This window comes from Excalfactoria chinensis, chromosome 1, assembly GCF_039878825.1.
Source record: "Excalfactoria chinensis isolate bCotChi1 chromosome 1, bCotChi1.hap2, whole genome shotgun sequence".
NCBI classification, from domain to species: domain Eukaryota; kingdom Metazoa; phylum Chordata; class Aves; order Galliformes; family Phasianidae; genus Excalfactoria; species Excalfactoria chinensis.
This window is the reverse complement of record NC_092825.1, coordinates 58,781,643-58,805,188: the sequence shown is the minus strand read 5'-3', so window position 1 is coordinate 58,805,188 and position 23,546 is coordinate 58,781,643. Positions and strand designations below refer to the sequence as shown.

At 37.9% G+C, this 23,546-nt stretch overlaps 1 protein-coding gene across 12 annotated transcripts in view; it reads left to right on the top strand.

The window, feature by feature from the left end:
• MICAL3 (microtubule associated monooxygenase, calponin and LIM domain containing 3) overlaps positions 1–23,546 on the top strand; it is a 159,337-nt gene that overhangs the window by 53,936 nt on the left and 81,855 nt on the right. For 9 of the 12 annotated variants that reach the window (XM_072361542.1, XM_072361551.1, XM_072361540.1 and 6 more), the window contains exons 2-17: positions 1,509–1,884; positions 6,124–6,331; positions 7,437–7,553; positions 8,244–8,345; positions 8,918–9,073; positions 9,607–9,707; positions 10,320–10,577; positions 11,151–11,266; positions 12,555–12,681; positions 13,144–13,237; positions 14,281–14,428; positions 15,173–15,369; positions 16,208–16,320; positions 16,790–16,852; positions 17,584–17,757; positions 18,935–19,027. In XM_072361542.1, coding sequence (XP_072217643.1) covers positions 1,621–1,884; positions 6,124–6,331; positions 7,437–7,553; positions 8,244–8,345; positions 8,918–9,073; positions 9,607–9,707; positions 10,320–10,577; positions 11,151–11,266; positions 12,555–12,681; positions 13,144–13,237; positions 14,281–14,428; positions 15,173–15,369; positions 16,208–16,320; positions 16,790–16,852; positions 17,584–17,757; positions 18,935–19,027 — 2,331 coding nt within the window. In that variant the 5' untranslated portion in view covers positions 1,509–1,620. The remainder of the gene's footprint in view (positions 1–1,508; positions 1,885–6,123; positions 6,332–7,436; positions 7,554–8,243; positions 8,346–8,917; positions 9,074–9,606; positions 9,708–10,319; positions 10,578–11,150; positions 11,267–12,554; positions 12,682–13,143; positions 13,238–14,280; positions 14,429–15,172; positions 15,370–16,207; positions 16,321–16,789; positions 16,853–17,583; positions 17,758–18,934; positions 19,028–23,546) is intronic. The other 3 variants (XM_072361546.1, XM_072361552.1, XM_072361548.1) reach the window with 1 other exon arrangement.

Sequence of the window (23,546 nt, the reverse complement as noted above, 5' to 3'; positions counted from 1 at the left end):
CATGGAAATTGCTACTTCAACATAAGAGATTTGTTGGGGCTCTTTATAGCATTCTTGGGAACAGGGGGTGAAAGTTTAAAGCACCAAACATGGTGGTCACCCTGAGGTGCAAGCCCGGAGCACGCTTGATAGCAAAGTTAAGATTAAAAGTAAGGAAAGAAGTTAATTCCATACTGGTTAGTGAGCGGTAGTGCTGTGGACAACATCAATGCCCATCAACATAGAAAAACAGCTTTGTTTGTGCTGAGTCCTCTAAGGCAGCTGTCCTAATAAAGTCAGAAATACACTGTGTGGTATAATGTGTTGTTATTCTGTGGCTTCTCCAGGAACTTTTATTTCTAATACCAAACAGTTCAGGGATGTATGTAAAGGTTTCTGAGTCTCCTCTGCTATTTGTAAATGCAAGCAATAAATACCATGCTTGGCTGGGAAGCAGTAGTGCCCACATAAACTGTTGCAGAGCTGTCCTGGTGGAGGGGAAGAGAGACATGAGCTGTAATGTTTGCCTTGGCTTCCTGTCTGCTGGAAGCAGGAAAAGAGCTGGTGAGAATCTAAAAGCTTTTATCCGAGTCCACATACTTCCTTTTTTACCTTAATGCCCTTTGCAAAAAAACACAGGAAAATGTACCTCAAAACAGTTTTCCTTTCCACAGTTCCAGCATATGTTCCCATGCTACCGTCCTATCTAAAGATAAACAGAAATATTCTTTCTTAGAGTAATGGTTTATACCTTATTTGTATATATGTACTTATATGTGTGTGGTTGTATATAAAAGGAAGATTTTTTATATATAAAGTGGAATAGCTTTTCTTTAAAGGAAATTGTACTCTAAGCAATTCTGTACTTCTTTGGGATCCTAGAAAAGCAACTAAGAGTAGCAGACCTCCCATTAGCGTATTTCATCTGCTGAGGATCCCAACTACCACCTGAAATGTGGGGATCTGCGTATCAAACAATGTTGAAAACCACAGAACAGAGGAAACAACCTGAGAACCCCACATGGATAGTACTGCAGCCCTGTTTATCTCTTGGGCTACCTGCTTACCAAGACAGGAAATATCCCCATAGGCTCTAGGTGAAATAGATATCTATACTGCTTGATGCAGCACAGGCTGGCATTTTTTTTCAGTGTTGACCTCTTAAGCATTTAATTGCTGTTAGGTTTAACCTCTTTCTAGGGCTGCAGTGCCATTGTTGCGTTCGTTATGGCAGGGCACAAAGGCAAGGCCTTCAAACTCACAGGTTGTATGGCTCAGGTAAGGTCTTTTGTGCTTTGATAGAGAAGACGTGTCCCAGTGTCTGAAGAGAGGGCTGGTGAGCTTCAGAAGGCTGAGCTTCAGTCAGCTCAGCAGGACTGCCTGGGGTATTGGTTAGTTGACTTATTTAGGACTGATGCTTTCTTTATTCGTTACTGAGAATCTGGACTTCGGCTCAGACACAAGGATGATTTTGGAAAGAAAAAAAATAAGAGCAACTTTGGTTACATTTTCTTCTTTTTATTTTATAGGTTAATAATGCTTGTAAGCCAGAGGTGAAAGTGGCTCAGCAGAGTAACACTGGGAAATCTGGCAGACTGGAAGAGAACGGCTGCCCTGCAGGGCAGCTGCCGAGCGTGAAACATGGAGGAGAGTAAGAATGAGAAGGTGAACCAGGCTCACGTTCTCTTCGACAGATTTGTCCAGGCTTCAACGTGCAAGGGGACTCTCAAGGCTTTCCAGGAGCTCTGTGACTACCTAGAACTAAAGCCCAAGGACTACCGTTCTTTCTATCACAAACTCAAGTCCAAGCTAAATTACTGGAAAGCCAAAGCGTTGTGGGCCAAATTGGATAAGAGGGGCAGCCATAAGGACTACAAGAAGGGGAAAGCATGCGCCAACACGAAGGTAAGGAAAGCGATCCTTAGTAAGAGACCTGTTTGTGGGAATCAGAACAGCTCTCTGTTCATCTCTGGAATACACAAGAAAAATAACTGATTGTTGAAAGACATTTGTCTAGTGTCAGTATAAGCCCGAGGAGGATTCAGAAATGTTTTCATCTATGTTATTTACAATACAGCCATAATTTGTTTTCATTTTACTCCGAATGAAAATTCTGTTTGTGACTACCAGATTTGGTTGTTCACCTGAACAGGGAAAGGGAAGGTTAAGTGGTAAACACAAAATATTTGCATTTTATTCAGGAGAATCAGTCTGCAGATTTCTGTTCTTTGTTGTGACATCAGTGCCATAGGTGAGATTGAGTTATAGTTTTATTTTATTTTACTTTGAAACACCAGATAATAGCTAGGATATGAAATTTGTTGTTGGGCTGTGGATATAAAATTTGTTGTTGGGGTGTAGATGCACAATATATGCGTTTGGAAATTTCTCATTACTTTCAAGGAAAGTGTGCCAAATTGGTAAATATTCAGTTCAGCATTATTTAGAAAGCAATTGCTTGTATTTATGAGGAAAAAAATAAAAATCAACCCACTAAAATACAAATGCGATGGAAACTCACACCAGTTCATTTAAGATGATCGATATGTGTGGTATTTACTGTAAGGAATTCCTGCTTTCACTCACCTTCTCCAGTTTATTTTACCTGGGTAGTTGTGAGCTGATATTTGCGTGCTACGTGCGCCCTTCTTGAACTCTACAGTATGAGCTTTATTTTTTTATTCATTCTGTTATTGAAATACACTTATATCATTCATCAAAATATTTATGGAATAAGTTTTTTTCTCAAGTGATCATATACTTTCCTTGTGATAAAATAAAGAAAGACATTGTGGACTATGATAAAATTTGAACAGGGTTCTCCCCTCCTTCATTTAGAACAATAGGTGCTTCTCTTTCTCTTGTACATTAAGCTTTCTGGAGAAAGAATACAAGGAATTAAATACTAATGCCTCTAAAAGAGAATTGAGAGGGAAATATATCCTGCTTGGGATATAACGTGTCATTTCATATATATGGACTCAGGTGTACTTTCCAGCTAGATATTAGAAAGTTATGTTATTTCCTTGATTCTTCCACTTGCTGATTGCCATTTTCATATAGATAGTGACAGTTATAAGTAATTGCTCTAATAACACTTGTAATAACTACTAACAGGTCAAGGTGCATTGTTCTGTGTCTTGTGAAAATAATGCTTTCCACAAACTGTTCATAATTGTTACGTCCAATTATAGTTAACAGATACAATGCCGATCAACCACGAAAACAGTGAGGCAGATAGGCAGTAGTGGTCAATGGAATTCACACTGAGCTGGGTCATACCAAAGACAGGGATGGGCATATGGCATAGCAGTTCTCTTATGTGTGCTTGGCAAGGAGGGAGAGTGAAGGAAATAAGGAAGAGGAGGGAAGCCTTATTTGCCAGTGTCACTGAGAAGCTGCTGGTGAGATGCTCTGTAGAAATGCAACTAAAAAGAGTGGATAAGTTAAATAACATCCATGCTTACATATCCCAACCTGGGAACATGCAGGACTGTGGATTTGAGATTCAAGTCAATTTGATCAGTGAAATGAGGTAGCTGAGAGGAAAGGGAATTGTTTCAAAAATTACTTTCTGGTAGTACATCTTAAAGAGTACGTGCTTGTTATGATAAATGATTTTGGCATGCCATTAAATACAAACTTTGTTGCTTTTTTAAGTAAAGAAATGATAGACGTTCAAGTGTATTTTTTCATATTTTTCATATATCTCTGTTAATTACTTGCTTCCTGCCCTGCCAGTTTCTGCCATTAAATGTTTATATGTAACTCGTAGGAGGTAATTGCAACTATTCCAAGTGGAGGCCTTTTGAGAACTGAATCATCTCTGATTTGATGTTTCCTATCTCAGTTTTATATTCCTAATTTCTAACGTAAGTTGTAAACACTAATTAAAAAAGATAACACAGACATTAAGGTGGGTGTGTGGAAACGATAGAATTTAAAACAAAGATCAAGATTTTACCCATTTCTTAAAACTGCTGTCTGTCATTTCTTTAGTAAGCTCAGCTTCTGTGTACTTGATCATATGAAGGTCTCACTTTCTGGAGCTTAATTGCTGCTTGACTATTTAAAATCGTGCTGGGGTGAAGTGCCCTGGACAGAATAGGTGCTTCATGCATCACATGGCCAGTGTCCAGGTTAACTGGAATTCAGATGGTTGGGGGTATAGTTCATGAAAGCAAGAGCTGGATGTGATGATTTGTCCAAATGTAAATAGTTACCAAAAATTTACATTAGCCCCTTTATTTATTTAGCTTGAATAGCTCAAAAGAGAACAGAAAGGTAATCCTCCACTTGAGAACTAGAGAATTCAGGATTTGTTTGCATTTAATGTTACATTACCATGGTGTTGTTACTGGAAACTGAATATAACTTATCTGAACGATCTTGAGCAAGAATTGATTGTGAGGAGTGAGATTGCTTCAGTGCACAGAGCTACAGCAGTTGCTTGGAGTCATTGTGGAGCAAAGGAAGAAGGGACGACAGTTACTTGGCTCCGATTAACATTTCATGCTTACCGCTGCCCATGCAAATATCAGAACTTAGGTTTCTACAAGAGATCTGAAACTGGAAGAGTCAGTAGGGGTGGAAAAGGAAACAGTCTTTTCTTCTGTTTTAATTATGCTTGAAGCTTGCTGTGTTTTATAACACCACTATTTAATATTCTTGTGGAGGTAAAAAAAAAGGTGTCAACCTTTGCCATGAATTGCTTCGCTGTGTATTGTGTATTTTAGATCCAGAACATCTAAAGTCCTAGATGCATTACCTATTTAAATAAGACACACTCGGCTCATTCTCTTACAAGGTTAAAAAATGAAAGACTAAGTGGTGTTTGAGAGAAACACTTAACCACGAAGAAAGCAATATTGAATTGGAAGAATGCAGTAGTTCCTAATTGATTGTTGCTTTTAACAGATTACAAGTTGGACACCTGTTCACTATGCAGGTCTGTTTTGGAATTGCTCTGCTAATACCTCAGTGGTTGGGCTAGCATTTTGTATTTATGCCTTCAGGTTCCCAAAACTACTAAATAAACTGCTGTTATCTTTCCCTTCCTTTTTCTCTAGACTTATATCTCTGCCCTCAGATTTATATGTGTTGTTATCTTACACAGTAGCCTTGTTTAGTGTTTGCATGTTAGTTGTTAATTCTTTACTGCTGCAGACTGTGCTTTTATTTCTCATTCAGGCTTTGTGTTTGCATTTTCACGTCATCTGAAGAATCTGTAACCCAGTGAACAACACGTTTAATATGTGGGGAACTGTACAAACTGGCTTATGAGGACTATCAAAGAACAAAGAGCTTTGTTTTGGGATAGGCTGTATAATCAGGAGGGTGGGTTCTGATGAAGTTTTAGCATACTTCAGAATTTCTTAAAGAGCTTTGTTTTCCAGCTGTAAGGGTACTTAGGGATCTGGAAAATATTCACATGGTAGAAACAGCCACCATGTTGGCGAGTCTTTATCCAGTGTGTCTGGTTCATAATCAATAGAAAAACAGTACAGAACTGATATGACAAAATGGACTATGCACCATATTAATATGAATACACACATTCCAGCTTTCTCTGTGGACTTCACTTACTGTGGGCAGTTGAATATTTTGGTTTTTTAATCTTGAAATAAAATATCTTCCTGTATTCCTTTGTTTCTTCAGAAGTACTTTCAGCACTGGATATGCAAGTGTTTCTCAAGTCATTTATTAGCCTCTAAAACTGTTCGTGAATAGAATGGAGAAAGATGGGAGAAGATGAAAGACCTTTGAAATGACAAAGGTTACAACGAAGAAAATGTATTTTGATAAAAATGGTCTAATTATGCAGAGTTCACTTTTACTTCGTGTTTACTTACCTTGGAGGTTCCTTTGCTGCAATACTTAGAAGTGTCAGTATGGGTATAAGTCAGAGTGCTGTCTGTGCTATTCTAAATGATCACATATGTAAAAAAGGCTACTTCACCTTTTCCTAAAAACAGAAAAGACGTGGTTGGAACTGGAGAAAGAAGCCTTCAGAAATATCGCTGCTTTCCAGGTGCTCACATGGCTTGGAGAGCATGCTATGGTCTTAATCCCTTAAAAGTAGGGTTGAAAATACCCTTTTCCTCTTTGAACTGTACAGTTACTTTGTGGTTGGTTGTTTTGCAGTGTCTGATTATTGGGGCTGGACCCTGTGGCCTTCGTACAGCCATCGACCTGTCATTCCTGGGAGCCAAGGTGGTGGTCATAGAAAAGAGGGATGCCTTTTCCCGCAATAACGTTCTGCATTTGTGGCCATTCACCATACATGACCTGAGGGGTCTTGGCGCCAAGAAGTTTTATGGCAAATTCTGCGCAGGATCCATAGACCATATCAGTAAGTAGAGCTGCTGCTTGACATGGCAGCACTTGTTCTTGAAAAGGGTGAGGTAGCTGAGGCATGGAGCATCTCATGAAAATGCATCCTGCACCAGCCACTGCTGTTGTGTCAGTATGGTATAATATGAAAGAAATAGATTGCGCCATGGCATGATCAAACATGCAGTATATATCTTCTAGTGTACGTGTTATCTTTTATACCTTCTGCTTTCTGAGGGCAGAAATTGCCATTTTTCAATTATTATTATTATTTTTTCCCCCAAAAAAAGCTTTCCCAAAAACTTACCAAGCAGGTTAGTGCCCATCAGTCTGTGTTCACCTCAGGGCATAAATGGAAGTATAAATTGGCACAATCATAGTAGATAAGATTTAATTTCTTGGACAGTGCAAAAGCTGTTCTTTTGAGAGGGAAAATGAATGGTAGAAACAGGAAGACCTTTGTCACTTCAGTCTTGAAACTTTTCTTCTTCTGTTTGCCCTATCTTTTTATTCTTCCAGCGCTTCATATTGTCTTCTTTTGTGTCTCAGCGCGGTCGACATTTTGTTTCTAGGTGGAGCATTTCTTCATTTCAGTATCAGCAATATGACAATGAGGTTTCCTCCCTAGAATTATTATTCTCCCTTCAGATTTGCACACAGTCACTTTCACACCTGATACCTACACTAACTTAAACGGAAAGAGGTGATGAGAAACTTAATATTCCCTCACTAACCCAGTGGTGTCAGCAGTAAGGTGCATCTTAGTATTACAAGTTGATCAAATGGCTGGTTACCATCTGTGACATAAGGGCAGTCCTGCCTGTGCTCTCTTCCCTGCCTCTCCTGCAGTGCATGTTCTAGTTGTTTCCCTTGTTGCTGATTTTGAGACTGAAACATTAAAAAAGGATTTACCTTCTTTGAGAAAGGTTGGAGTTTCTGCTACATGGGAGTTTCTTGGCATGCCGTGTTATTACCCACCGGTGCTGCCTGGATGAAGTGCTGAGCACACAGTTGGAAGAAGCAAACAGCAGCCAGCCTTTAAATCAGTTTATTAGTAATGTCAAACAGAGATGTGTGCACTTGTGCCCTTTTTCTGTTATTTTTCTGTCATTGTATTTTTTCAGGTATCCGTCAACTCCAACTTATCCTTTTGAAGGTTGCCTTGATCTTGGGAATAGAGATCCACGTCAATGTGGAATTTCAAGGGCTTGTTTACCCTCCGGAGGATCAGGAAAATGAAAGCAAGTAGTATTGAAATGGGTTGTAGAGAAAGGGGAAGTTATGGTTGGTTACATAGACTCCTGCTCCATAATGTTGCATATGACTCCTCTGTTTCTCATGTTCCATTAATGACAGTAATATTCAACACACTTTTGCTTGAGTTCTTAATGAGCTTTCTTCTTTCTAGTAAAACACAATCACCTGAAGTACTAAGCAAAAATAATCTAAGACACAGTAGTTCCTAATGTCTCCTAACATATTTAAGCCTACTTATTACAATTAGGAAATATCTTTTTTTAAAACAACTCCTTCCTTTCTGTTTATTGAGGATATTTATACTGTGAATGGTCTTTGTTATGCTTTTTGCATCTCTGTGAAACCTGTTGTCTGATTACTATGGGAAGTGGTGGCTTGTTTGTCTATTGGCATCCTGTTAATGGAATACACAGTAAAGCACTTATAAAAGTTTTAGTGACCCTTGAAGATAATCAGGAAGGGTTTACTGGGGCTCTGTCTACCACAGCACATTCTCTGATATGCATGGAATGGTTATGACAGTCAGCCATAGCCCTGTCAATAGTACAGCTGTGCTGTGATATCCCTTTACCGACCGTGTAAGAAAGGGTTTATGGATAGCAAAAAGTGTTTTTACATGCCTGTTCTACTATGTGCACTGTTTACGTTGTCATTAAACTAGAATTTATTGACAGGAATAGGTTGGCGTGCGTTGGTCCATCCAAAAACCCATCCAGTATCAGAGTATGAATTTGAAGTAATCATTGGAGGGGATGGCAGAAGGAACACTTTAGAAGGTAACGGTGTGCCCATAATTCACTTTACAATGCAACTAATTCTTAAATTAGTTAGAGTAGATATGAACAAAAGTGGCCTTCAAAATCCCAGTCAAAATTAAGACATTTGATTAAATGTAAAGGAAATAAAAAGCCCGTGTAGAAAGCTATGCTTAACAAAGTCACTTGGGTTGTCTTTTTCCTTTTCCTATCCACTAGCACAAAAATCAGGTATTTTGACCTGAATAATCTTTCCCACATTTTTTTCCTTAGTTGCATTGTGTTGCATCTCTCAATTTTGGGAGTAGGAGCTGAAAGCACTGAATGTTCTACTGTGTAGTAGAGAATTTTCTCTTAATGTTTTTATGCGAGTTGCAGTTTTAGGGAAAGAGATAAGAAAGAATGGGGAGCCTTTTTCCTAAACAAGAACGTTTATTTTTCTGATGAAGCGATTTTTGCTTTTTTTGTTAGAGTAGTTTGTAATACATCAGATCCAATCTCCTTTATTTTTGAGGGCACCAGTCTGCGGTGTGTTGAGCCTTCTCTGAAGCTGCGCTCTGTTCTTCAGCGTTGTTCCTTTATCTTTCTTGCAGGGTTTCGCCGAAAAGAGTTCCGTGGTAAACTAGCGATTGCTATCACAGCAAACTTCATCAATCGTAACACCACAGCTGAAGCCAAAGTAGAAGAGATCAGTGGTGTGGCTTTCATATTCAACCAGAAGTTCTTCCAGGATCTACGAGAAGCCACCGGTATGTCAGCAATTGTCAAATTTCCAATTAAAGCTGTTTGACTTCTATAACTCAGGTATCAAAATATTTAGTCAGTAAACAAAAGTCATGTGCAAGGAAGTCAGTCATTTCTGTCTCTCTTTGAAATCTAATTTCCCTCATTTTTGCAGCTGTTCTATATGTCTGTACAAAGCAGATGTGTGTCATTCAGATGCGTGTCATTTTTGTTCAGAACTTATTTCCCTAAGGATTTTCAGGAAATCTGAGCCATTCATAAGAGAAGCCTGAATCCTGAGTTTGCTTCCTGCATTCCACATCTGAATGCAAAACTTAGTGTGATGATGAATACATTTTTCAAAAGAGGTAGCTATATACAGCTGAATTGCTTTGTTTCTGGTTTTGTTGAAGATACAGATTTTAAACTCACTGAAAGCATGGAAGGAGGCTGCCTGCCATTCTCTCTAAGGTCTTATAACCATATGGTTTCAATTTACTTTCTTTCAATAGAGCTCATTTGTTGCTTGTTCCTTCATTATCTTTTGTTCTGTCACAAGGTATTGACTTAGAGAACATCGTCTACTATAAAGATGATACACACTACTTTGTCATGACTGCCAAAAAACAGAGCTTGCTGGATAAAGGCGTAATACGGCATGTGGGTATTAACTTTTATATATTAAGATTTGGGGGGAATTTTGCTTTTAAATACACTGAAGGAACACTCCTCCTGCACCACATAATGTTATTACACAGGTGTATTTTAGAACGCTAACATTTGTTGTTAATGCCCTTCTGAAGCATTTTCAGCCATTAGAAGTGCTGTAAGACTGTTATGCCATCTAAACTTGTCAGTGTGGGTGTTTTGTGCATGCTAAGAAAGAGTACACAGAAATAACTTCTGTTGGCTTATGTGGGCTATTCGTTTATAAAAATGAAAAAGCGGGGAGTAAAGAAAGTCTTGTCTGATGCTGACAGAAGCAAAGGTAAAGGTAGTTTGTCTACAAGTGAATGCAAAAAGATTGAGGTCTTGCTCCTTTTGTGTGAAGTGAAAAGCTCAGAAGTTTCTTAGCCTTTTCACACTCAGAAATGCTGGTGGTATTTACAGATTTTTACTCCAAATGATAAACATTGCTAGGAATGTAAGAATTGAAGGGCAGACCTTTATCAGTGGATTTGTATAAAATTTCATGTCAACTTTTATGTATGCCAGTCTTAAAATAACCTTGTGGATTTGGCTGTCTCACTTTTACTTGTTTCACTTTGTCAGGATTATGCTGATACGGAATTATTACTCTCACGGGAGAATGTGGACCAGGAAGCTTTGCTAAACTATGCCAGAGAAGCAGCTGACTTTTCCACTAATCAGCAGCTGCCATCACTGGACTTCGCCATCAATCACTATGGGCAGCCAGATGTGGCAATGTTTGACTTCACGTGCATGTATGCATCAGAGAATGCAGCACTGGTGCGAGAGCAGAATGGCCACCAGTTACTTGTGGCGTTGGTTGGGGACAGTCTCTTGGAGGTTTGTCTTTTAGATTTATCGAAGCATAAGCACAAACCATTGCACCCATCACTGAAATATGCACTGCCTATAAGATAGTTCTTATGAGAAGTGCTGCTGTTTATTGTATAACAAAGTAGGAGATTTGAATGAAGGGTAGGAGTCCTGGGAAAGCAGAATATTTAGTATGGAAATGATCTTGCTTAAGAAAATGTGTACAGAAATGTCTCTTATATTGGTTCCATGTGCTTCTTATTGAGGCAATTACATTCTGTATGGGAACATACTCTAAGCCTGTTCATAATTAGCATTTTATAGTTGGTTAAAAAGTGTGGTATTGAAAAGTAGCTTTTAAGGCACTTAAGGCAATGAATTGTTGTTGGAAATAGATGAGAGTTTGGCTATTGGAGACCTCATGGACAATTCATGTTTTGTCTGGCTTCCTCTGGCCCAGTGGGAGTAGAGTTTTGAGCTAATTACTGAGCTAAACCTTCCCAGCAGTTTATTCCCTGACTATATTCTTGATATTAATTTAAAGCTTTCCCTAACTGATGCTTTTCCTTTCTCATCTTTTTTTGTAAATTACAATATCAGCCATTTTGGCCAATGGGAACTGGAATAGCTAGAGGATTTTTAGCTGCAATGGACTCTGCTTGGATGGTACGAAGTTGGTCACTCGGAGCAAGTCCTTTGGAAGTTCTTGCAGAGAGGTAATAAAAAATAATGTTTACATTCTGAGTTCTAATCCTCCAATATCTTGTCATTCATTCTAGAACCTTCCAGTACAAATACATAGACAGAATATGAAATACAGATTCCTACTTGTTTTTAGAGGGTGCTTGTAGCAATAACGGAATTAAAGAAAAATATCCAAAGGAGCTGATAAACTAAAGTATATTAATAGAAGAGAAATAAATGTTGCAGCTGTTCTTGGTACTAGTTGTACAAAACTGATTAGGTGGAGAGTCTCGGTGCTTATCGGCAGTATATAGAGAAAGTGAGCCTAACCTACTGTCACAAGCATTGCAATAGCAAACCAGATGAAGGTGTAGGTGCCTTTAAAAAGAGAAACAAAAATATTTGCCATCCCTTTTTGTCTCGTAAATATATTTTATAGTTTTCTCTCAAGGAAGCTGTGACCTGTTTTTTGTTTCAGATAATTGGTCACTTTGTTTCATGTGAGCCAAAGAACACCTTGTCTTTGTTTCTTTCTTTGGAGTGTCACGCTCTTGATGTTTTTATCATCTTTTGTTAAGACTTGTTCTGGTGACATAAGGTCATTGCTTAGAATCAGAACTCAAGTCATTAAAAAATGGAGTCAGTAAATCAATGTGTAAGAGCCTATTTTAAACAACTGCAACTTCTGTTAGGAACTGTAGTATAATCTTTAAAATTCTATCTATGATAAACATTTAATATTCTGCTTTTTTGAATTCTGAAAAGTTAATCATGTTGCGGTTGTTGCCAGAAATCATTAGACATTTGCAGAGAGCAATACCATCTCTCTTCAGCCTTCAGGCTGGCCAAATCCACTTGTTTTGGCTTCTCCCCACAGGCTGAGTACTCCAGTCCTCTTTCTGAGTCATTTCAGAGTGTCAGTGTTTTTCTGTAGTGGGGAACCCTTTTAGTTGTGGTCAGTGTATTATTTTCTTCCTTCCTTTTGATTTCTGAAGTAGTACTATATTGCAAATGTAAATGCACTGATAAGGATTCTTAGCTAAGTTTTTTCTCTCCAGAATTGATTTAGCGATATTAACAGTGTTGCATCTTTTATATATACATACATACATACATATATATATATATACACAAAATGTATATATTATATAGATGTAGATGTAGATGTAGATGTAGATATAGATATAGATATAGATATAGATATAGATATAGATATAGATATAGATATAGATATAGATATAGATATAGATATAGATATAGATATACAAAACAAAAAAAGCCCACAAATTAAAAAGTGTTTGTTTTTTTTTTCTCCCCAAGGGAAAGCATTTATAGACTACTGCCTCAGACCACCCCTGAGAATGTGAGTAAAAACTTCAGCCATTATAGCATTGATCCAGCCACCCGGTATCCCAATATCAACGTCAACTTCTTGCGGCCACAGCAGGTAACTGGAGAGAAGTGATGCTTCTGAGTGTTTGTAATCTGCACTGTCTTTTCTTAGGTGAAACTATGCTAGTATTTCAGGGATAGTGACATGACTGTGGCAGTATAACTGGAAGCAGTGTAATGCAGGTGTATCAGTCAAGAGTTGACCTCTTTACTAAATTCCTAATTTGTTCAGTTTTGAAGTCTTAAAAATGTGCTTTTAATTCAGTTGTATTATTGATTTTGCCTGCATTTTCTAGTACCAGTTTAGGATTGCAGTCTGATATCCACTGAGCAGCATCAGTCAGCTAGACTGTTCAGTACTGATGAGTTGTTCCTTGGTCTGGACTTTTTGGGCTAGAGATTTCTGCTACATAAGAATACTTGCTCTTTTGCCTTGAGATAGCTGCTGCTTGTCCTCCTGCTCTTCCTGTATCTATTGGGTACACAGTCTGTTGGTCACTTTTTTGTATCATTTTAGGTACGCCACTTGTATAATACAGGAGACTTGAAAGACATACACCTGGAAATAGAGAATTTTGTGAACTCCAGGACACCAAAGCTGACTCGGAATGGTAGGTCTGGTTACTGCTCCATTCCTTTTGATATTCTGATGCCGCATCAGCACAGGGCACATGCAGCAAAAGGACTCTAGTGTATTGTTTAGCCAGCTTCTTTTGGTTTAGATAAAGCAATTATTTTGTCAACAATCTGATTTTTTATTAATCATTCAAGTTTCAATTAACATGCAAATATACTTTTATTTACCTAATTTCCCACCTCTGTAATGCTGTTAAAATTTTAGAGCAGATTTCCTTATACAAGCATTTTTCTTCATGTCTTTTATCCTATAATAATATCCTTAATTAAAGCGCAGAAGGCTATTCTGAATTCACACTAATCATAAACCCAACATTCTAATAAAAGTAACAGAAGGTATGTCTATTATAGTCTTTCATGTTCGTACTGTTCTTTACTTAATCTCAACTCCCAGCTTAATTAAATGAAACATCACCTTACTTGCAATATTCTGTCCAGATAGTGTTTGGGGACTCCCTCAATAGTGCTTTGCTGCTGAGCTTCCTATCACTGCTCAAAATCTAGATAGTCTATGGATACATTCTTTGGCCTGCAACCATATCCCTTTAGGCTGTAATCTTGTCAGATCTTGCAGTAAGGCAAGGTCAAAACAGGTCAGTACTTCTAATGGAAAACTTTCAATAGAAAAGAAAGAGTTACAAAAGTACATTTGCAGTTCTTCCATTAGAAATACAGTATCTGGGCTTCAGAGAATATTGTACTACTCTTTCAGGTCATATTTAAAGCAAGCCTTTGTGATTTCTCTATAAGTCTTGGGGTTCTTTTAGGGTGAATTATATGTCAAGTTATAACATAGGTAAATACTTTTTAGCAAATGAAAAATCCTCTCTTGCGTCTAAACTAGATGTGATAGTCTTTAAAGAAATAACAGTAGTTTTGTCCCATGCTGTCTGTTGTAGAAGGAGCTTATCCTCTACGTGAAAGTTTTATTTGCTGATTTGTATTTTTTTTTATGATGTAGTTAGAATTCAGAAAAGAGATTTTGTGTATTTCTGCTTAACAGCGTGATTTCTTACAGAGTCTGTAGCTCGCTCTAGTAAATTGCTCAGCTGGTGCCAGAGGCAGACAGATGGGTATGCTGGTGTAAATGTGACTGATCTCACGATGTCATGGAAAAGTGGCTTAGCTTTGTGTGCCATTATCCACAGATACCGTCCAGACTTAATGTAAGTAATTTGCTCTTTGGAAGATCTGGGGAGAGCAGAACAGTAGTTTTATTTCAAACTAGTACTATTGAGACTGAGGCAATGCATTTGTGACTAACGAAGAAATGGATTGAAATGAATTCAATTAAGCTTGATGGAAGCTAATGCACGGTGATTCACCAGCGGAGTGGAAGGTTGTAATAGCTTAATGAATATGAAGGTAAACATGTTGTCATTTTCCTTTATGGATGATTTGACCGAATTAAAGTTCAAATTGGTACGGACTAGATTGCATTATTGTCAGAAAGCTCTTCTCTGTGTGGAATTAGTCAGGAACGATTGACGGGTTCAGTTAAATTTCTTGTGAACAAGTCTGTACACAGACCTTCATAATCTCCTTTTTGACAGTAATTCTTTTTAAAGTTGAGGCTGCCCCTTGTAGATGTAGTGACTCACTGTCTGAAGAGGGAGGTTGTTGCCTGTAAACTTTGTAGTGGGTAAAATAGCTACCTCATTCTAGAACGGGAAAACACTGGCTGGCAGAGGTACCAGTAGGTTCTTAAAAGCGAAAAAAAAATAGATTTATTGAAAGGATAACAAATAAAAAAAGAAAAAGTATGAGCAAAGTTCATCAACTCTACAGTACAAAAGAATTTGTTGGCAAGTAAATTTGAGAGATTAAAAAAAAACCCAACAACACCCGAATTCTTTCAGAAGACTGGTTTCCACTTGATTCATTACACACCCTCTTCCTGCCTGTTGCAGAGACTTTGATTCTTTGGATGAACACAATGTGGAGAAGAATAACCAGTTGGCCTTTGACATTGCTGAAAAGGAGTTTGGAATATCTCCCATTATGACTGGAAAGGAAATGGCATCTGTCGGGGAACCAGATAAGCTGTCAATGGTGATGTACCTCACGCAGTTCTATGAGATGTTCAAAGACACCATCTCTTCAAGTGGTAAGGAGTTTGGTGCAGGTCTATGATCTGTAAAGACAGCTGCAGAGTGAATATGTGTTATTTTCATGCTTTTTTCCACACAAGCTTATAACCAGTTACTCAATAACTTTATGTTACAAAAAGTTACCTTCTTATTGTTGTTGATATCCTTTTTGCTACTAACCATGTTAGCAATATCAGGAGCAAAAAGAGGAGTTAATAAATTCACACTAATGTCCTCAAAAGTTTAAAATCACTTCAGCGCTACTAGGCAACTTCTTTTCTCTCTTGCTGCTATTAGGGTTTCATCAGTCTTTACTAATATGAGATGCCTTGTTAGTAATTGTTCAGTAGGCAATTTCAAAACTGGCCAAGGTTTATAGCTGTTATTTACCATCCATGAACGGTGAGAGTAACTCCAGGCCAAGGAGAGGCAGGAATGAAAGACAGATCAGAACTGAAGAATGTAATTGCCTAACAGAAGCAAAGATTGTCCATCTCTGTGTCATAATAATTCTATATATATATATATTTATTACTGATGATCTTGTAACATCTTAAGAGTCTTCAAGTATATAATTCTGGTGAAAAAAAAAAGATGTGTTTAATAGCCTTTAAAATATATTGTGTGTTATCGATTAGGTATTATTTCCAAAACTCCAAACGCATTTTATTAATACTGATGATGATGATGCTCTTCAAATACAAAAGTGAACAAACACAGCATTCTCAGTCATTATAAAACCTAGAGGGAGAATTGATTTTGGCAAAATGAAGAAAGCATTATGTTATATATTTAATAACAGCACTTCAGAAATAATTTCTTGGCATTCCTTCTCCGACCTGCTTCTACTTACAGATAGAGTGGATCTGAATGCAGAAGAAAAGGCTGCCCTAATTGCCAGTACCAAATCTCCAATCTCTTTCCTCAGTAAACTGGGACAAAGTATATCTCGGAAACGCACTCCAAAGGTAACTGTACTACAGGTCTGATAACACTTGTGTTTCTTATGCTGCTGTCCAAGTACTAGAAATAAATCTGTCTGTCTGCTATGTATCTACTGTAAACCACATGTTCATCAGCTCTTGACAATACATGACCTTTATAATTGCAGAATTGCATTGGTAATATACATTCTCAGTTTGTGATACTTCAGTCTTAAAATCCTAGCTTTTTGGAAGAATTTGGGGATATACTTCAGTCAGGTAGACTTTCCAATATGAGTGCTAGAAATCCCTAAAGAGAATAAAGGGAAAAACAAACAAAATCAAACAAACAGCAGCAGCAACAACAAACCTTCTCCTTAAACAGATAAAGAATGACCTTAGAGAATTAATTAGTTGTGTTGCAAAGCTTAAGTGCACTCATGACATTTACCTCAGGCCAGAAATGTACAAGAGTCTTTATCCTTGTTTTCATACCTCCTCCCTCTATTTTCAGGACAAAAAGGAAAAGGAATTGGATGGTGCAGGAAAGAGGAGGAAAACCAGCCAATCTGAGGACGTAAGTATTACAACAAGGAAGGTGTAATGGAGAAAAATATATATGGTACATTCTTCATTCTTGCTTCAATCCTTTTATTTTCTATAACCAGATAGGCCTTATTTGAGAATTTCTAAATTAAAATTATTCTTCAAAGGTTATGCTTTGTTCTATTTGTGGAGAAAATACTTTATTGATGCCTACAAGAGAAGAGTGCGCTAGAAATGAAATACTGCATTTCCTTCATATTCTATTTTTAGTGCAATTTACTTTGATTTGATGAGTGCATCAAGAATAAAACTTCATTTAGTAAAGTCATTCAGGAAGCAGAAGATTCATTCATATTTGATCTGTAGTCTCAGTTAGTGCAAAATGTATACATATCCAGTATGCTCCACAAGGTAGTCCTTCAGATAGATCACGTGCTTATAGCCAAACAGGTGTAAGTGAGCTAAAATTTAATACTTGGAATCGTCAGTGAAGCTGTGAAGATATCCATTTGGTTTACATCGGTAGATTTATGAGGTTGTTTCAACTGTGGTGTCTTCGGTAGGTAAATGTATCAAGTAAGGTTGAAAAAATGAGGAAAGTTTATCGCAGCTCTTGATGACCAAAGAAAATTAAAATGCAAGGTTTTAAATGAAAAGTGGTAGATTTGTTTTCTACAGTGTAGAAACCTATTACAGCAAAGAGGAAGAGTGGAAAAGGTAATTTGGATGTACTTGTTAAATGTCGATCTCACTGACTGACAGGAGGACATTCCTCGAAGCTACAGAGAAGAAAGACCTACACTGGTGAGTGCCCTGACAGAGAGGAGGATTGATGCTGCCATTGGGAATCAGAACAAAGTCAAGTCCATGGCAACCCAGCTACTGGCCAAGTTTGAGGAGAATGCACCAGTACAATCCTCAACATTACGAAGACAGGTAGGAGATATTCAATAAATTCTAGTATTTTGGAATCATGACAGAAAATTGTGAGTAATAAAATGAATTCCTCAAGACTGGAAGCTAATGGTGCTTTTCTACTACAAAGGCTCTCTTAGGGATGAGTGAAGGTTACGCAAAAGAGAAAAAAATTAAATTTAGGGGTCTGAGATAGTGAACTTCCTAATGAAAGTCCATTTTCCTGTTACTGCCAGTGTGATGTTTTATCGTCTCTTTCAAAAATATCTACCAGTAATTAGGTTTCATTTATAACTACTATTGCTGTTGGAAAAGCTGTCCAGGAAAATCCCATTTCTAACCTCTAAGAATTCTAATTTAGTGTCTGATTTGAAGATTTTCATTATCAGGTTATGTGTTTATGCTTGTGAACTGTGATTAAGTTTTCTATCTGTACATAAGCATAGCAGGTAAATACCTGGAGGTTCTATACAATCAGAATGTTTATATCAATTCAAATGTGGCTTCCTGGTGACTGCTGGTTATTCAGTACAGCATCTGAACTACTGCAACTGCAAAGTAGTCATATCTGAAGTTATGTTGAGTCACTTCAAGATAACCGCTAGCAGTGCAGCATCAGCAATGTAAGGCTCAGTATGGTTTAAGTGCCTGAGTTCTTGCTCTAGTGCTTACTCTATCTTAATAGCTTGTGTCAAACTCTGAGCTGCTCTGGCCAGATGGTGAATGGGACCTTATCTAACTACTTTAGTTTGAATTTAGGTATACATACACTACATTGCATACCACTGTTAGTAGCATAGGATAATCTCAAAATGGTGACATTTATCCTATTGTTTACCAGTAAAATGTTTCCTTAGCCACTGCATGCTGTCTTGAATAACTGGGCTAAATTGAAGAAACAATGAAAACAAAGGGCAGGTCCAGAAAATATGAATTTCCCCACCCTTATTTTTATTTTTATTTTTATTTTTATTTTTATTTTTATTTTTATTTTTATTTTTATTTTTATTTTTATTTAAATATCCTCTCCCTTTTCATATATGACTTGCTAAATGAATTCTCCCCTACCCTCTTTTTTTTTCTTAAATGTTTGTCTGTCTGACTGTATCTCCCATTTGTTACGCTTTCTTCAAATTTTTGTTGCTGTTGTATCATTCCTCCTTGCTCCCAACCCTCTTGCCCTGCAACCTGCATGCAGCAACCTGTCCTGCCTTATCAAGAACGTGTTCACAATCAACCATCCAGCAGACGAGAGCAGGGCCGTCTAGCTCCTATACCCCAGTGGAAACAGGTAAAGAAATTGATTATGAATATGATCTGTTGCCTGTGCCCAACACCAGCTCTCACTGTCCTTTTTTAAACCAATCCTTTTCCAGCAAAACCAATCATTTTAATGCAAGCCTCTTGTTTTTAACAGTTTAATTTATAATGAATAAAATCAAAGCCTGCCTCTTATGCTTGTTCCTGCTTTTTAGGGCTTCAGTGGTTGCCTGCAGATGCAGGAAACTTTGCCTGCAGATGCAGATGTTGTATTATCTGAGGTATTTTCATATTATTTTCGTGGAATAGAATAGAGAGCATGTAGGCAATTACTGCAGCCAGAGAGGTTAAAAGTGTTCTGGAATTGGTAATTATTGAAGCTCATTGTTAATATAAGAAGTAAAATTGTTTATCAGTTTTTCTATTCATACGAAATGTTAAATGTTCTGCAGTTAGAAGAGACTTTTCAGCTACTGTGGTTTCCCTTTCTTTGTGACCCAGCTTTCCTTGCCACTTTTATCACCTTCATTGTGTTGCAAAGTCCTGTAATACTGTAGTTTATGCATATCTTAGATTCTCTGCCACAGAGAGTGACAGAACGTGGATCAGCAGAAGAAAAATCAATAGGTATCATATTTTGTTTTCTCCCTGGTGTGTTTTGTCTCATTATCATTACTCATGGGTTTTTTTTTTCAGGAGAACACTTTCAAAAGCAAGGCTTGTGACAGTCATTCTTTTCAGGCAGACCGGATACTTATATTACTGCTTCCTCTGCTTCCATCTTTCCCTGTGAAAATCACACTCTCTTGTTTCTGAGAGTGCTGTGATATATTTTTCTGGCAGTCATAATTTAGAGAAGCACCTTTTTCTTTTGGTTGTAGTGTGATCAGTGCATACTGTGGAGTCAAGAGGAAGAAAATGACAGTACTTTGGAAGTTGACTTTTCTGCATGTTTCTGGATTCATGATATACTTTATGTTTATTCAGTGCAAGTAGTGCTTCATGTCATGGCCACTGCCATCATCTAGAAGACTTATTTCCAAAGAAGAAGACTCAAAGCAATGGAATTGTTGTCATTAGGACTGTCTTAAAAATTTCAACACTATGTCTGGTTTTCATGACTTGTTAATTCTTTTGCCATCTCTTCAAAGTTTTATTTATAAGCTAATGAGTATTTTCAAGTGGATACTCATCATCCATGATTAAGGCAGGTTTCAGATTTTAAGAGTACATTTCCACACAGGGGAGAAATGATGCAGAAAAGCTGTAGACAGCTGTACAATACCAGTGCAGTTGATGAGCACTGCTTGTAGTGCCCTCTACCTTACAGTGAAAAGAAAACTGGATTGCATTGGTTGTATTTCTCAGTTCAGTTGAATTAAGATTTGTGATTTTGTACTTGGGGAAGATCCCATCCCTGCAGCCTTGACAGCTGTATTTGAAACTACTGTTAAAACTTTATGAAGGCCTTGTAATCTAGTCTTTACGGTGAAACACTGAAGTTCTTATTGTCCTCCTATTGCAACTGATCAAAAAGGACAAACTTTTGTTTCCCATTTTTATGAGAATGATTTTCTTCTCAAAAATAGTTTATTATTGGTTTTGTTCTTGTTTGAAACTATACAGTTTATGGTCTCCCTCAACATTGATAGCCATCTCCATATACATTGCAATGTAGGGCAGATCCTTGAAAAAAAACTTTATTTAATAATTATAGTTTCCAAGGACTTTTTTATTTAACATGACATTGTCAGCTGTCTTTGGGTAGTTTTCCATTCATGATTGCTCCTGAAGTATTTGCTTAATCTTACCTGAGTGAGCTTTAATGTGTCAACAGAAGATGGTTGGTTCTTGGGTGCAGATTTTATGCTGGATTTTGCAGTGATTTTAATTTGACGATCAAATGAAGAGTAAAAGTGGATCTCCAAGGTGCACAGTCTGCAGAATTAGGATCAAAGAAGCAATTCATAATGTCCCCATTCCAGAGGTTCCTTAGGACTTGGGGAAATGAAGAACATCACTTGTCTCTATCCAAAAGCCTTTGGAACTATTTATTCTGGACTGATGGGAGATCAGAAGAGGCTAGAAGCCATCCAGTGAACCAAGTAGACAGCTTTGTCAAACTGGGACAGAAATCCATCCTGCAGGAAGTTGTTGTTGAAGCAGTGCTTCAGCTGACTGCTGAGACTGCTAATTCTAGTTGCTTAGGCATGTGGAATCTGATAGCTGTGAGACTGCGTTACTACAGTACTAAAACAGCCTTCTGCAGTGACGTTAAGCACTAGCTACGAAGCTATTCACTGGGCCGCAGATCACCAGGAGTGGAATTGGTGCTGGATGCCTGTACGTGTTGTGGAGATGCTATAAAGGAGTGGTGTGGCTCCTGACAAACTCTTCAGGAAGCATTTGTGTTTGCTGTAAAGAGCTGATTTAGGAAGAGCTGCTCATGAAGGTATGGGAAAGGGTTCTCTTGTTTGGCACAGGCATCAGAGTTCAGAAGCAGAATCTTCCTTTAGTGACTCCACATAAAGTATATCACATAGTGGAAGCCTTCTACCGAGGAGTCTTTTGAAGAGGAGCAAAGCGGTTTCCAGGGGGACAAAGTGGTGACCTGCTTTTGAGGGAAACAACTTATTGCCTAATATTCTTGGCCACAGGCAGGGTGAAGTTGAGGTCCTAAGGGGTTCTTGGGAGAAGGGCGGTTTTCTATGCTGTGATTGATAGGTTTGGCCCTGTATCTTGGACCACTGGTTTTGCATTTGCATTTGCCTTGGGCTGTGGTCTGCCACTGTCTGACAGATGAACTTCCTTAGCCGTACTTGCTTATCAGTTTAAGTCTAAGATCTTGCTTTGCTCTAGAGTTAAAAGAGTTATCAGACCAGCAATGCAATCAGATCATAATGCAGAGTGTCTCTTGTGTGTGTTGTAAAGGTAGGCTAGGGATGGCTTGATACAACAAAATACGAATAAAGTCCTGGCAGAATCTATTCTGAAGCAGTCTTTACTTTCATCACAAGATGTGCTCTCTCTCTTCCAAAGGCATAACCTTGAAACATTAGAAACCTCTTCAGACTGCTTCTGTGCATTCAGCGTGGCCTGCATTTTCCTCATGAATTGGATTGCAGTATTTTCTTTGTTGAACTACACATTGAGAATGTTCATCTGTATTGTCTAAAGCTGGTTCACACTATTAGGAGCCCCTCAGCAGCACCTAGTAATGCATTAAGATAATGCTTGTGTATGTGCGCAGTAGAAATATGAGGATGTTTTTATATGATCATAATATCCCTTAACAAGTCTGGATTGTGTGTGATGGTTAATCTCAAATTAACTCCTTGCTGTGCAAAAACATCTTCCATGTTGCATACTATTGCTTTCTGTTCTCAATGCTTTTGGGCAGTCATATTTTTTGAGCTTCTCTAGGATCATGAAGCCATATAGTCTATCCAGAAGAATATATGACTCTTTGAGTATGGTATGGGAGACTAGCTCATTAAACTGAATTTCATCCTGATTTTCCAGACTCTCGGTTTACAGTTTTCAGCAGTTTTCTGCCATAGTTTCAGAGATGTCCTCACAACAAGAAGAATGTAATGCACAAGCTAAAATCACTGATGTGTGCAAAGACATCTGATGTGTTGCTTGTAAGACGGAAATCCCATGCTGTATAATGCAGATCTCTTCTGCCTCTGGAGGTCTGATACTTGTTCTTTTGAGATGGTTCCCTGAAATATAAGTGCAGCAATATAAACATTTCTCAATAGCTCTGTTATGATTGTGATTTTTGAAGACATGTAATGAATGAAATGGCTACAGTCAGTTGGAGCTGAAATCTCAGCAGAAGGAGCTTACATTACCAATACTGTTTTTCCTAATTAATTTCTCATTTGAATATGTTGACAGGATTTTCTTTCCTCATTCCTGTAGCCATCTTTCTCTTTGCATGCTCAGCAATGGATCTTACATCCTATCTAATGCTATATATTATGATCTGCTGTGGAAAATTACACAACCTTGTGGATATACTGAAATCTGAAATGCAAACTAGGCTGCTGTTAGATGACAGCCTATAAACAGCTGTAGTGGTTGAAAGAGTTGCCACCCTTTCTGCTTGAAATTAGTGTCTTCAAGGCTGAGTGTATAAATGTTCCCCATCCACTTCAGTGCAAAGTCATGTGGCTTAGTTTAAGCTGCGTGTAGCATCTGTTTGAATTAGAATTGACTTTTTTGCTGAAGGGGAAGAGAACAGCCGAAAGACGTTAGTGCCAGCTCAGCTGTCAGGGCCACAGTGAACATCTGTATATATATACATGTATATATATACAGCATGCTCTTTCTTTAAAGGCTATCTAACAGCCGTTCCAGGTACAGGAGATTTTTTTTTTTAATAATTTTATTTTTTCCAGTGCAACAATTACCAGAAATGCTCTGGTAAAAAGAACAGGCAGAAGATACATTTAAAGGCTATCCATAACAGTGACATAGAGAACTAGGAAGGGGTGTTCTTTTGGTGTGTAAAAACGAGGATATAACTGCATTGTGCAGTCTTC